The 13609-nt window shown below is 40.6% G+C and overlaps 1 protein-coding gene across 1 annotated transcript in view; it reads left to right on the top strand.

Annotated features, from left to right (window-relative positions):
- The window catches only part of FBH1 (F-box DNA helicase 1), a 154659-nt gene extending 141566 nt beyond the window's left edge, over nt 1–13093 (top strand). Inside the window, exons 18-21 of the mRNA XM_082253201.1 lie at nt 1096–1218; nt 7579–7685; nt 8765–8896; nt 12775–13093. Of these exons, the coding sequence (XP_082109327.1) occupies nt 1096–1218; nt 7579–7685; nt 8765–8896; nt 12775–12945 (533 nt within the window). The 3' untranslated portion in view covers nt 12946–13093. The remainder of the gene's footprint in view (nt 1–1095; nt 1219–7578; nt 7686–8764; nt 8897–12774) is intronic.
- Nucleotides 13094–13609: the final 516 nt, after the last annotated feature.

Raw genomic sequence — 13609 nt, 5'->3', positions numbered from 1 at the left:
CTGTGGTTATGAAGCTTCCCCCGCGTCATAGGACAAGGACTTTTTCCTTTTTCTCCCCTGCTGCAACCTCTTTTGACGTTGCTGATTAACTTTGCTTAGTCTGCATCCTCTCTATAAACCAATAGCCCAGAACTTCAACAGCACCTGCTAGTATATAACAGTCCATAACCTGCAACACTCATACCATACGTATACTTTGTTAACCTAATTCTGTCTATTAGTTAACCTGCATAGAAGTCCCCTATTGCTTTGCTTAGTTGCTGACATATTGCTTTTCTCGATCTACACGCCTTGCCTGGACTGACTTCTGTGACGTCAGCAGAGAGCAGACTTCATCCCGCTCTTTGCTGAAAACGGGTCACAGGAGTACAAAACGAATTGCACTCCTGTGATCCATAGGAGAAGTGCAGGCAAACGAGCTTTGGCTATACTTCTCCTTTAACAATTTTACAGAATTATAGACTACTAGGAGTCCTTCAGAAGGTCAATGGTAAAACAAGGGAGCATTGACAAATAACGAATATACATAAATATAGTTATTTTTATTCCTTCATTGAAAAACTCTGGATTATGTATTAACAGTGGGGTTGATTTACTGAAACTGGCCAGTGCAAAATCTGATGCATTTCTGCATAGTAGCCAATAAGCTTCTAATTTCAGCTTGTTCAACTACGCTTTGACAAAAAAAAAAAAAAAAACTGGAAGCTGATTGGTTTCTAAGCAGTGCTGCACCAGATTTTGCACTCTCCGGTTTTAGTAAATCAACCCCAATGTGTTTTCCTTGTTTTAAGACTCATTAATCAGTCATTTCTGAGGCCTGACCTTAGGTAGAAAATGTGCTTGGATACAGAGCCGTGTTCGCTAAGATCTGTCTGACAGATGCTCTTATCTGTGACACTTGCGCATACAGGAACCTCCCTATTGCATCAGGCAGACGTGGGAGGGAGCTCCTGGGTGTGACAGTTTACTGGCATTTCTTAAGCGTTATCATTTTATATAGATAGCTTTATTACAGTTGTTGGTTTTTTGATTTCGTGGTTTAGGGTTGTTTCACATGGTGCATGATTAATACGACTTTTTCTGTCTTTTTTTCAGACTATATTTTAGGAACCGTTCATAAGGCTAAAGGCATGGAATTTGACACTGTTGAGATTACTGATGACTTTGTAAAAGTGCCTCTACCTAGACATAATCTCAGAAGAATAAACCTCCCCATAGGTGAGTAAGAGGAAGAAACTAAATCCCGCTGATCACAGGTGATACATCTGGCTATAGTACTCAGACTGCACTGTGGATAGTGAGGTACATGCCCTGCCACTGCTGCAGAAACAATTTTGGACGATTGATCGTATGGCTGCACTCTCACTCAATGCCGAAACTGCTTTATTAATGGTTACAAGTCCATAAAAACAGCCAACAATGATAGGCAGTGGAAGGACAGGGAGGTTGACCTGTTTCACATGAGATTCGTGCTTTATCAAAACCACAAGAGAATGCAGTCTACACACACATACACACACCTATATGTATATGTATGTGAAATCATTAAATTAAAATTAAATTAAATGAAAAACAGATGTTCACAATTAGATGACTGCAAACATTACTCTTAAGCTCCAAAGTTGTACAATGAAGGCGTATACACACCTCAATAATACAACATCATCAAATGAACAACTGAAAACTGGAGCTATAGGTATAGTAATCATTTCAAGACAAAAAACAATTAAAAACATTTATACAACATTGTGGGGATACATATATAGAGCAGATTTAAAGCAAAAATGATCAAAGGCATCCACATATATGTAGCGCTAATGTGATCTCAAACATAACCTGGCATGCCCTAGCCTAGATCATGAGGAAAATGAAACAAAAGAACCTATTTATAGCTCTATAGCGACACCTTTGTACAGTTATTCATTTGATGTTATTATATTGAGGTGTGTATGTGCCTTTATTTCACAACTTTGGAGCTTAGAGTAACCTCTGCAGTCAACTAAATGTGAACACCTATATCACTGTGTGTGTAGATTGCATTCTCTTGTGGTTTTGTTAAAGCACAAATCTTGTGTGAAACGTGTTAACCTCTGTCCTTCCCCTGCCTATCGTTGTTTTTTATGGACTTTTGTATCCATTAATAAAGCTGTTTTTGCATTGAGAGAGAGTGCAGCCATCCAATCATTTGTCCAAGAAAAGGTGAGAGGAGCTTATGCTGAAAGATTGTGGCTGATTTACTAAACTATCCTAATAAACTGTGTGATTATTCACTTCACTTACATAGTCTCGTGCTGATAAAATAAGTAAACCGGATTTTTCTTTTTGCGTAATTGGATTATTGACGTGAATCTGAAAACCTTTTATTGTGTGAAGTTTCTTAAATCCTTTAGTAAATCAGTCTCACTCTGTCCCTGTATAGTACAAAGTGATTTCTTGAGCATAAGTATTGCTTTCCAAAGTAGATTGAAGTATTGTTTGTCTAATGGAGGGAGGCATTGCTAACTGGTTTTAAATGACTAGTCAAGCTGGAGCAGGACTTAGAGATTTCTGTTTTTATATAGTAGCGCTAAACATTTTGTTAATCAGTACTGCTTGGATCTTGATGAAAGGGACATACCCCGAAAGCTTGTCCTGAAAAATTGTATGTTAGTGCAAATAAAAAAAGTATCACGGACAGTACTCAATTGTCTCTGTCACAAGTGCACTAATACGGCTGCAATGACCTCAAGCATATATAGTAGCGCTAAAATAGACAGAATGTTAAACTTTGGTCACAGGTTTATCAATTCCTTTGCTCTGGCCTTCTGCTTCTACTTGTGGTACACCTTCCATGAAAGGATGCAATTTCTGGTCTCCTAAAATGCTAGCTGCTTGGCGGTGTCCCGCTTCAATTCGTTAGATTCACTGACCCAGAACACGTGAAAGTCAAGGAAAATCACATCTTCTGTTAACACAAAACATGGCAGCCAGGTTCTCGTACTGATTTAAATGAAAGTTTAACAAGACCTATTTGGTAGATGACATTTTGACAGAATATTCAAGTTGTACCTAACGTAATGCCACCTGTGACCCAACTCATTGTAACTTCTTAAACATTTCTGCAATTTTCATATTCTATGCAGTTAAGAGCAACTCTATTTAAAGTGGAAGTAAATTTAAGATTTAAAAAAATTGCTGACAGGTAGGGTATTAATGACAGAAGAGACCCTATTGGTCTCTTGTGCCATAAATGCATCCTCCTGCCTGCCAGCCATCATGTACGCTGAGCCGTGGGAGTAACGTCATGGCGGTCCGGCTATTCAAATGGCTAAAGGTATGAAACCCGGAACAAACGACTGGACGAAGGTGGAATCGCTGGATCAATGCCACCGCAGCGCTGAAGGGCACCGTGTGACAGGTAAGTCTGCCATAATGTACTCTGCATACTAGCACCAGGAGTAATTTTCTCCTCCGACAGGCTGTGTGGCTAACAAGCCATTCACAGCACACCAGACAGCCAATGATGACCTATAACCACATAATACAACGGTTCGGAAAACAACAACATATGTTGGATAGCGTGTCCAAAAATTCAAAAAACGAACAAAAGAATCAATAAAAACAAAATATTAATAAAAGATCAAAGAAAGATCAAAATAATCCAACGAAAAACGAACCCCTGGGAACCCTATGCACAGAAGGTACAGTTGGACAAAAAAGGAATGATCCCTGTATGAACCAAACTTACTTAATGTATTTGTTAAATGTGGTGTGATATAAACAAACGTCGGTACCATAATGGCTGTTCATAAAATGCCACTGTGTTTATATTTATCACACCACCATACAAGGATACACACTAACACACCATCCAGATGGCACTAACAGCCCCCTTCTTTATTCATAAAAATGTGTAAGGTGCCACTCATAGTTTAACCCCTCTGGAATTCTAGTGCACAAATGAAAGATCCAATAAACCTTGCGTTTACAGAGAGACCGAAACCTGTCATCACCATGTCTGGGAGTACCTACCTTCTCTACAGCCTAGACATGGATAACCATTGTGTTCCCCAAACGATGTTCGTTGAAGTGACGGGCCACGCTCGTATCATGGTGTCCTATACATGGTACCTCAGATGGTTGCATAGCCGCCTAGTTGTTCTCCCAACATACTGGACATGACATATAGCACAAGTGATGAGGTATATCACATTTTTTGTATTACAATTAATGAAAGATTTAACACCATACTCTCTTCCACTTGTGCTGGATCTAAATGTATCTCCCTCAATAATTCTCGGGCAACATGGACAATCATTTGCACCACATTTGAAGTTGCCTCTGAAGCTTAACCAATGTGTTTTACCAGGTCTCTTCGATAAAAAATAACAAGGGGATAAAGACTGTCCTAAAGTAGGGGCTCGTCATGACACCACTTTAATCCAATTTTTAAGAGCTTTGGTGTTAACCTCTTTCTAAAATAAAGCACTGGAATGTACAGTACTTCTCTACAATTTTCCTCACCTTGTAAAATTCCATGCAGCAACCTGTGGAAAATACTGGTGCACTACAATCACCAGCCCTTTTTCTCTTGCCCCTCAAGGTTCTTCCTGGGTGCAGCCCCAGCATTGTCCAGCACTCTGTTCAAATCATCAGTAGAATAACCACGTGAGTGAAGCACTGACATATTTGTTCAGGCTCATACTGGTAATCCACTTCCTCAGAGCAAATGCAGGGAATCCTCAGCATCTGACCCACTGGAATACCCCTGATGGTATGTCTTGGGTGTACAGAGTCAGCTCTGAGAATGGTATTACCTGACAATGGTTTTCTGTATTGGTTCTCACTTTGACCCCACTGTGACAATGCCACATCCAAAAATGGTATAGTATGATCGTTTTGTGGTCCTGTGAATCTTAGGTTTAATTCATTGCTATTATATATTTTTTTCCAACACAAACCCAGCTCCAAGGACAAACATCACATCATCTATGTAGCTATAGAACAATTTAATCCTGGACTTGAATGGGTTACCCTCTCCATAGATGTGAACCCTCTCCCACTAACCCATATATAAAGTGGCGAGAGAGGGTGAAAATCCAGCGCCTATAGGCGCACCACACCGTTGGCGATATTAAACCGCATCAAAAGAAAAGACATTGTGTGCAAGAAGATAATCTAGGAAGTCCAAAATGAATTCGCTTTGGATGCATAAAAGGCCACTATACCTGTCCAAATACAACTGAACTGCATCCAGGCCCCAACCTGTGTGGTATGCAGCAATAGAGGCTGGACACATCACATGTGACCCAAATGAAAACATCCTGCCATTGAAAAGTGTCCATAATGTCTAACAAATGCTTAGTGTCTCTAAGAAAGCTGGACAATTCTCGAACCAGGGGTTGTAATTGAGTGTCAAGCCACTGTCCTAGCCGTTCATTGAGGGAGCCTATTCCTGACACAATAGGTCTACCCGCAAGGGGCATGGTCAGCACTTTAGCGAGTGCCTGTCATAGTGGCAGCTGTTCGTATTAAACCCCTGCAGCACTATAAAAATCGCAGGAGTATCCAGGGGCAGAAGACTGAAGATTTAAACCTAACCACCCCACAATGGACACATGTCATTAAAAAATAAAGAAATTGACTAAACTTCAGCTTTAGGGTCAGGTGTTGTTGATGCAGAGTTTAGTAGAAAACTGAATTACTTGACTATTGCGATTCTTGGTCTTTTCCAATGGTCTCCGCAACAGCCCCAACACTTAGGAATAAGAAATGGGAAAGGTGGGCAATTTTCACCTTTTTTCCTTTTCAGTCTCATCTCACCTAGCTGGGGCTACTGCATTGAGTGCTGTCATAGGGATTACATGGAAAATCGAATTCAAAATAGTAGTTTGTTTTGGAGCAAGGGGTAACTGAAAAATAGAAAAGTTGTTCTTCCAAACATTATCTCATCCAAAATACACTGCTCATCTCTTTTAGGAGTATAGCATCAAGTCAATTAAACTTCAGGGATATTGATCTGGTCAGTTAAGTAGCAGAGGGGGTTGTTAATTCGTTTCAGCTGCTTTGGTGTTAATGAAATTAACAACAAGTGCACTAGATGGGCAACTGGGACAACCTCCAAAACAGGAATGGTTTTACATGTGGAGGCAACTGACATTTTTTTCCCTAGTTATCTTTTTGACTGTTTTCCACTAGTTTTGTATTTGGCTAGGGTCAGTATCACTACTCGTAGCATGAGGCGATACCTGGACCCTATAGAGCACAGGCAGTCCAAATTCTCCAGAATGGCACATCAATATGTGCCATAGCCAGAAGGTTTGCTTTGTCTCCCAGAGTCAAGAGCATGGAGCAGATTCCAAGCCACAGGCAGGCAATTTAGGAGAACTGGACAGGGCCGTAAAAGGTCCTTAACCCATCAGCAGGACCAGTATCTGCTCCTTTGTGCAAGGAGGAATAGGATGAGCACTGCCAGAGCCCTACAAAATGACCTCCAGCAGGCCACTGGTGTTGAATGTCTCTGACCAAACAATCAAAAACAAACTTCATGAGGGTGGCCTGATGGTCCGACGTCCTCTAGTGGGCCCTGTGCTCACTGCCCAGCACTGTGGAGCTTGATTGGCATTTGGCATTGAACACCAGAATTGGCAGGTTTGCACTTGGCACCCTGTGCTTTTCACAGATGAGAGTAGGATTACCCTGAGACCATGTGACAGATGTGAAAGGGTCTGGAGACAGTGGAGAACATTATGCTACCTGTAAAATCGTTCAGCATGACCAGTTTGGTGGTGGGTCAGTGATGGTCTGGGAATGCGATGCACAAGGAGGATAATATCCTAGGACCCATTGTCAGACCCTACACTGGTGCAATGGGTCCTGAGTTACTTCTGGGGCTCAACAATGCCTGGCCCTTATGTGGCAAGAGTATGCAGCCAGTTCCTGAAGGAATTGATACAACTGAATGGCCTCCGGCGCTCGCCTTACCTAAATCCAATAGAATACCTTTGGGACATTATGTTTCGGTCCATCCGCTGTCACCAGGTTGCACCTCAGTCTGTTCAGGAGCTCAGTGATGCCTGGTCCAGATCTGGGAGGAAATACCCCAGGACACCATCCGTCGTCTCATTAAGAGCATGCCCCAATGTAGTCAGGCATGCATACATGCATGTGCAGGCCATACAAAGTACTGAGTACCATTTTGAGTTTCTACAATGAAATTTCAGCAAAATGGACTAGCCTGCTGCATCGTTTTTCACTTTGATTTTTTTTTGGGGGGGGGGGGCTTTGAATTCAGCCCTATGTAGGTTGATAATTTTCATTTCCATCAAACATTGTAGCATCCTTTTCGTTCCTAATGCATTACCCAGCCCATATCAGTATAGATATCCAGCATGATAGTTTTTCCCCATCGAGCTCTGATGTGTTTTTCAAAGTGTTCCTTTCATTTTTTTGAGCAGTGTTTTATAAAAGCTCTACAAGTAAAATGTCACGATTGTCTACCATATGCAACGTATTTGTGTGACACCTACACAAGACACAGAGTGACTATTCAGAAATCTGTATCTCCTACAACATCAAAGTTTTCTTTCTCGGTTTCAGATTGGACTGTAGAAGATGAATGGAATTTGCTGTATGTGGCTGCAACTCGAGCAAAGAAAAATCTCATCCTAACTAAATCAGTAGAAAATATTTTAACTCTGGCTGGGGTAGGTGTTACCATTTCTCTTTTGGTATTGGAAGCAGCAGTGTGTGTGCTTATACTTTCCTCCTCTTTGGTCACATTATAATGTATCTTGTGGCTATTTTGTGAGATCACTCCCCTGTCTTTTTTTACTCAATCTACTGTGTTGAATTTTCAACAGAGTAGGATACAAAAGTTGGGGGATAAGAGGGTATGACAGCTACACGAATTGGTTTGCACGTTGCGAGTCAAATAGTTGCTCAATATAACCCAAGAAAAATACAATGATATCAAATGTGCAAAAACCTCCTGAATCCTAATTTAGCACCAGCAAGTAGAGATTTTAACAAAATTCAGGCTGCTCATCAGTTTTGTGAAAAAAGTGGTGGCAGCCTTGTGTAATACATACAGTAGAGATCCTAGATCTTGATTCAGAATATGAAGACCCCAAAGTACTCCAGAGTGAAAAATGTAGCTGCATAGCCAGGCAGAAATAAGAAACTGAGTGCAGTTCCCTATCCTAATACGTTTGGAGATTTTTTTTTTTTTTTACATCAAGTTGTGATTTTAAGTATGGATGTTAAAGGAAATCTGCCTGGAGGAACACCGTCATTTTAAGCTTAAATGAGTGAATTTTGGCCAATTCCTGATGATCCAGGCAAAATTCACTTTGTGGGTGGCTCTGTCAGCATACTCCCACCTGGCATCCTTCGGTTAAAATATCAGGGGAAAATTGTTTGTCAAACGGTGACTGTATCCAATCAGATGTAGCTGCTGTTCAGGTATTCTGACAGCCGCTGTCAGAATACAATAGCTGTAGTTGAAGATTCATCTATTGGGGCTGTGCAGACTGAACCAAAAAAAAAAATCTGTGGGTATGGCAAGTTTTAAGTATTATACTTTGTTGCAGCTATTCATACTAAACACTATGTTAAAATTTTGATTATTTGCAACATTCACAACCTTGGCTGTTCTAGAACTGGTACATTTTGATAGTATAAAGAATATTTAGAGAAAAGAGAAGCATGATTTATATAGTTTTACTAGCATCCAGCTGTATATATGTCCAACTGACCTAGTAATTTACTGTCTGTCTATTTCCAGGAGTACTCATTAAAAGCAGAGTTAACCAGTGAGGTGCTGAAGGAGGGCCCTGTACTGTGTGCTCTAGTTCACTGCAGAAACCCCATCTCTGAAAACTCACTGCTGACCATGAGAAGATTGCCAATCACCTACGTAAGAATACTTTACACCTCTTGAGCTATTAAATGATTCCTTTATACTGGAAAAATAAAATCAGTTTAGCGGACTTTAACACATAACTTCCAGTTGATATGACATTCTGCTTCCTTTCCTTTCCCTGACCACAATGCACCCTACAATGTGGGGTGCAGGCTACCCTTGACAGAAGTTAGGAGTAAAATCTGTCCTTTAGGTCTGCCCATTACCATGAGCGATTGTAATTCTGCCTGCATGGAGTTGTGATACAGCTTTACTCTGTGGATTTCATATAAAAAAAAAGCCTTTTGTGATTGAGAGAATGCAGACTGCAGGGAATTGCAATCCCAGTATACAGTCTGACTTTTGCTCGCAGCACTCCACAGAAACTGCCCTACTAAAACTCACTAACAATTTACTAACTGCTAAAACCAATGGCCACTGCTCCATACTGTTGCTACAAGACACCTCTGCAGTCTTTGATGCTGTTGACCGCCCGCTCCTTCTCAATAAACTCTACTCCCTTAGCCACCAAGATTCTGCTCTATCCTGGTTCTCCTCCTACCTTTCACAGCACTACTTCAGGGTTACCTACAACTCTGTCTCCTCCTTTCCATTTCCTCTTTTTGTAGGTGTCTCCCAATGTTCTGTTCTTGGACCCCCTTCTCTATCTACACCCCCTCCCTTGGTCACTTGATAACCTCCCACAGCTTCCAATACCATTGCTATGACAAAAACACCCAAATCTATCTCTCTACTCCTCGCCTCGCTCCTTCAGTCTCAGCTTGCATGCAATACTGACTGACATATCCGCATGGATGTCGCACCACTTCCTTAAACTAAATCTTTCTAAAACCGAGCATGACTTTTCCATCAATATCAATAACGCAACCATTAATCCCTCCCCTCATGCCAGGGTATTGGTTGTAATCCTAGACTCTGACCTGTCCTTTCAGCCCCAAATCCAATTGTTGTCAAAAGCTTATAGACTTCACCTCTGTAACATCTTTAAAATATGCCCCTTTTTAACTAATGAAACTACCAAGCTACTCATTCACTCCCTTGTTATCTTTTGCCTTGACTATTGCAACTCCCTTCTCATAGGCCTGCCTCTCCATAAGCTATCCCCTCTTCAGTCTATCATGAATGCTGCTGTCAGACTCCTCTACCTTACCAAGTGCTCAGTGTCTGCCATCCCTCACCGCCAATCCCTACACTGGCTTCTGATTGCCCAGTGAATTAAATTCAAAATACTAACTACAAAATACAAAGCCATTCACAACTCTGCCCCAAGCTACATCACCACTTTTGTCTACAAAAATCCCCCAGTCTTTCCTCTCTGCTCCCCTCAAGACCTGCTCTCACGCTCCCTTGTCTTCTCCTTGCATGCTTGTCTCCAGGACTTCCATCAGCTCATTCCCCACAGTTATAACCTTTTGTACCACTTGCCCCCACCATATTAGATTGGAACCTCGTATGAGCAGGACCCTCTTAACCCTCTTGTATTTTATTGATTTGTAACTGTACTGTCTCCCTTTTATATTGTAAAGCACTGCATAAACTGTTGGCGCTATAAAAAAAAACCCTAGAAAAAGTGTATTATTTAGGCTAGTATTTAACCACTTGCCGCCCGCCCACCGTCAAATGGCGGCGGAGCAGTGCATCTCTAGTTTTGGGAGGACGTGATATGACTGTGCCTCAGAACGGCTGCGCCGTGTCCTAGGAGTCAACCCTGATCTTGGTATAGAGTCAATGATGAGGCTCTTTACCCATGTGATCGGCTGTGTCCAATCACAGCCGGTCACATGTAAATACGGAAGTGCCGTTTATTGACGCTCCTCGCCTCACACTGTCAGGGTGTGTGGCAAGGAGAGCTGATCAGCGGCTTCTACTCAAAGGGGAGTCCAGGACAAGTAATCAGGGCACTGATCATCAGTGTCCTGCTTACAGTAACGCAAAAGCAGTGCCCATCAGTGATGCCAGTCAGTGCCCATCAGTGACGCCAGTCAGTGCCACCTCATCAGTGCCCATCAGTGAAGGAGAACAATTACTTATTTACAAAATTTACTGACAGAAACTAAAAAAACTTTTTTTTCCCAAAACTTTTCTGTCTTTTTTTTCTTTTCTTTTTTAACCAGCAGTAATTAAATACTACCAAAAAAAAGCTATATTTGTGTAAAAAAAATGATAAAATGATAAAAATGTAATTTGGGTATAGCATTGCAGGAAGGGGGTAAAGTGCCCTGTATTGAAGTGGTTAAATAATATGAAATAAGATGTCAATCATCAAAACAATGTGTACATATATGTGAATTCAAACAAATATGAGGATAGCAGCACTTAAATATATTGCACATAACAATAGAGAATAAATGCGCTTATCCAAAACAGCGGTAAAAAAAATCATTATTAGCATCAATTAAGAAAAGCGTAATAGTTCACAAACAAAGTGAAATAATTAAACCAAAAGGGAGTCCATGGTTAAATAAACAGATGAAAAAAAGTCTCATGCACGAGATAGGGTGATCAGGCGTAGATTCCCAACAACCATTCAGAGGTTATTCTTCCTGTATAAAAATGTGAACCTATATAAATACACCGTGCTCCACTGCACACAAAAGAGGATTTGCCTCTTACCAGATGGATCGACCTTTGTAGGTCTAACACAACCTTTTTGCAGCTTTTTCAATAGGATGACACTTTCTTAGCAAATCCAGGCTCTCAGTATGGATGGATAAACCACATCATATTAACATCAAGCTGTGCTAGTAATTAAATCCACACTCCGGCTCCTGAAAAGGAGGAAACTACTCAATGTGCAGACATTCATAAAAAACAATGTATTGCTATAGACATATACTTAGAAGAAAGAAGGATATTATATGCAAATTGGTTACACAGAGCGCCTGGCGTCCCTACAGACGATAAGACGTCACCGCTACCACTAACCCGACGTACTTTTTTGTTCTACTGAACATCGTCACTGGGGCAACATGAATAGCGGTGCTCACAGACGGCAGGCTTTATCTATCATTTTTATTGTTTTACTCTAAACATCATTAAAATCAGCGCTCCTTTAAAAACATATTTTTTGTTTGTTTGTTTTTTTGGCATTGGTACATGTCCCCTAGGGCCCTCATACTTTTTATGGCCTATGACTTGCATATAAGCCTTTAAAATTGGTGACTTTTGATTTTTGATATTCGGGTGCCGTAGACTTCAATGGGGTTTGTCAAATGTTTGCGATGATTGAGAGTTGTAGCATGAACCGAGCCGAGAGATGTTCAGCCCAACGCTACTTATACCATTGTTATCTCAAATTATGCTATCATTTAAAAGCTTTTTACGTTTAGCTTTATGTCCATTGATGCAAGTTAAAGCTGCTTTATATAAATGTATACTTACTGGCCCTTTTTTAAAGTGTAACTAACTTAATAAACTGTGAGTAGGCAGATTTTCACTGTAGAAGAGACTTTCACAGCCGGTTCACACTAATCCAACTCAAAGTCGCCCTGACTTCGGGCGACTTTGAAGTCGCCCGTGCAGCGTGACTTCATTGTGGCTTGCAAACGACTTCTCATAATAGAAGTCAATGCAAGTCGCTCCGACTTTGCCAAAAAATAGTGCAGGAACCTTTTTCTAAGTCGGAGCGACTTGAGTCGCTCTGATTAGAACGGTTCCATTGCACAGCATTGGGAGCTACTTGTCAGGCGACCAAGTCACCTGACAAGTCGGAGTAGTGTGAACCGGCTCTCTTGTGTTTTGTTGTATTTTGCTAAAATAGCATTTCTAAAGCAAGCAAAATTTTATTCAGTGTGTGCCCATTTATTTCATGTTTAGTTGAAATAATAAAAAAGTGTATTTACGCTTTGATCTTTTACTTTTTCTTTTTACAGAGTGACAAAACTGAAGATAAAGGGGGCTTTTTCTGCCATGCGTGTGTGCAACAGCGAGTTGGAAATATGACACAACTAATGCTATCGCCAGATATTTTGGAAACCATAGAGAGTAAACTTGAAAACATAGTTATGACCAGACGTCTTCAATTTCTGTTGCAGGTTATTTAGGAATAAAGATGTTTTAGTTATCTCCTGTTGGGCGCCCCCAACAGTGTGGGGTTTTGAATGTCCTAGCATATCACAGAATGACATGTGCAGTTTATTTCTGCACAATGATTCTCCATGTGCATTTCATTTTAAATAAACCTGTCTAACATCTAGTGTGCCCAAACTGATCTGATGATCAAGAATTGTGCTTACCCCTAAATTAAAAATTTATGTCAAAGCAACCGGAAGATTCAGAGGTATTGGTGGTTGAAGTTTTATTCAAATTTGTTTTTATTTCTGTAAGACGTGAGCTTGGCACCACCCACTTCAGCCTCCTTCTTCTAGGTCCACTATTGTGATACGTGGCTTTGTTAACCAGTAGGAAAGTACAGCATGCATAGGGGCCAAGAGCTTTGCTTGACAGAAAATGTGAATATTTGCATATAACTTCAGCTGCTTATATAATGTACTTAGATCTGATGATCATTTTGACATCTGATTTTTACTTTTAACCACAAGTTTAGCATCAGTATATTTTTATGGTACTGTTCATGTTCCATTTCATCATGTATGTGCCTTTTTCTTTTGCAAGAAATTTGTTATATTTCTTGTTTGATTGCACCGTCTGAATAAAATCATGTACCATCTAAATCCAAGGCTGCCAAGTTTGCAACCAGATGAAAAT

This window comes from Pelophylax lessonae, assembly GCF_965119305.1.
Source record: "Pelophylax lessonae genome assembly, chromosome: 4".
Taxonomy (NCBI): Eukaryota; Metazoa; Chordata; class Amphibia; order Anura; family Ranidae; genus Pelophylax; species Pelophylax lessonae.
Note: the sequence above shows the minus strand (reverse complement) of the source record. Positions and strands in the feature narration are given on the sequence as shown.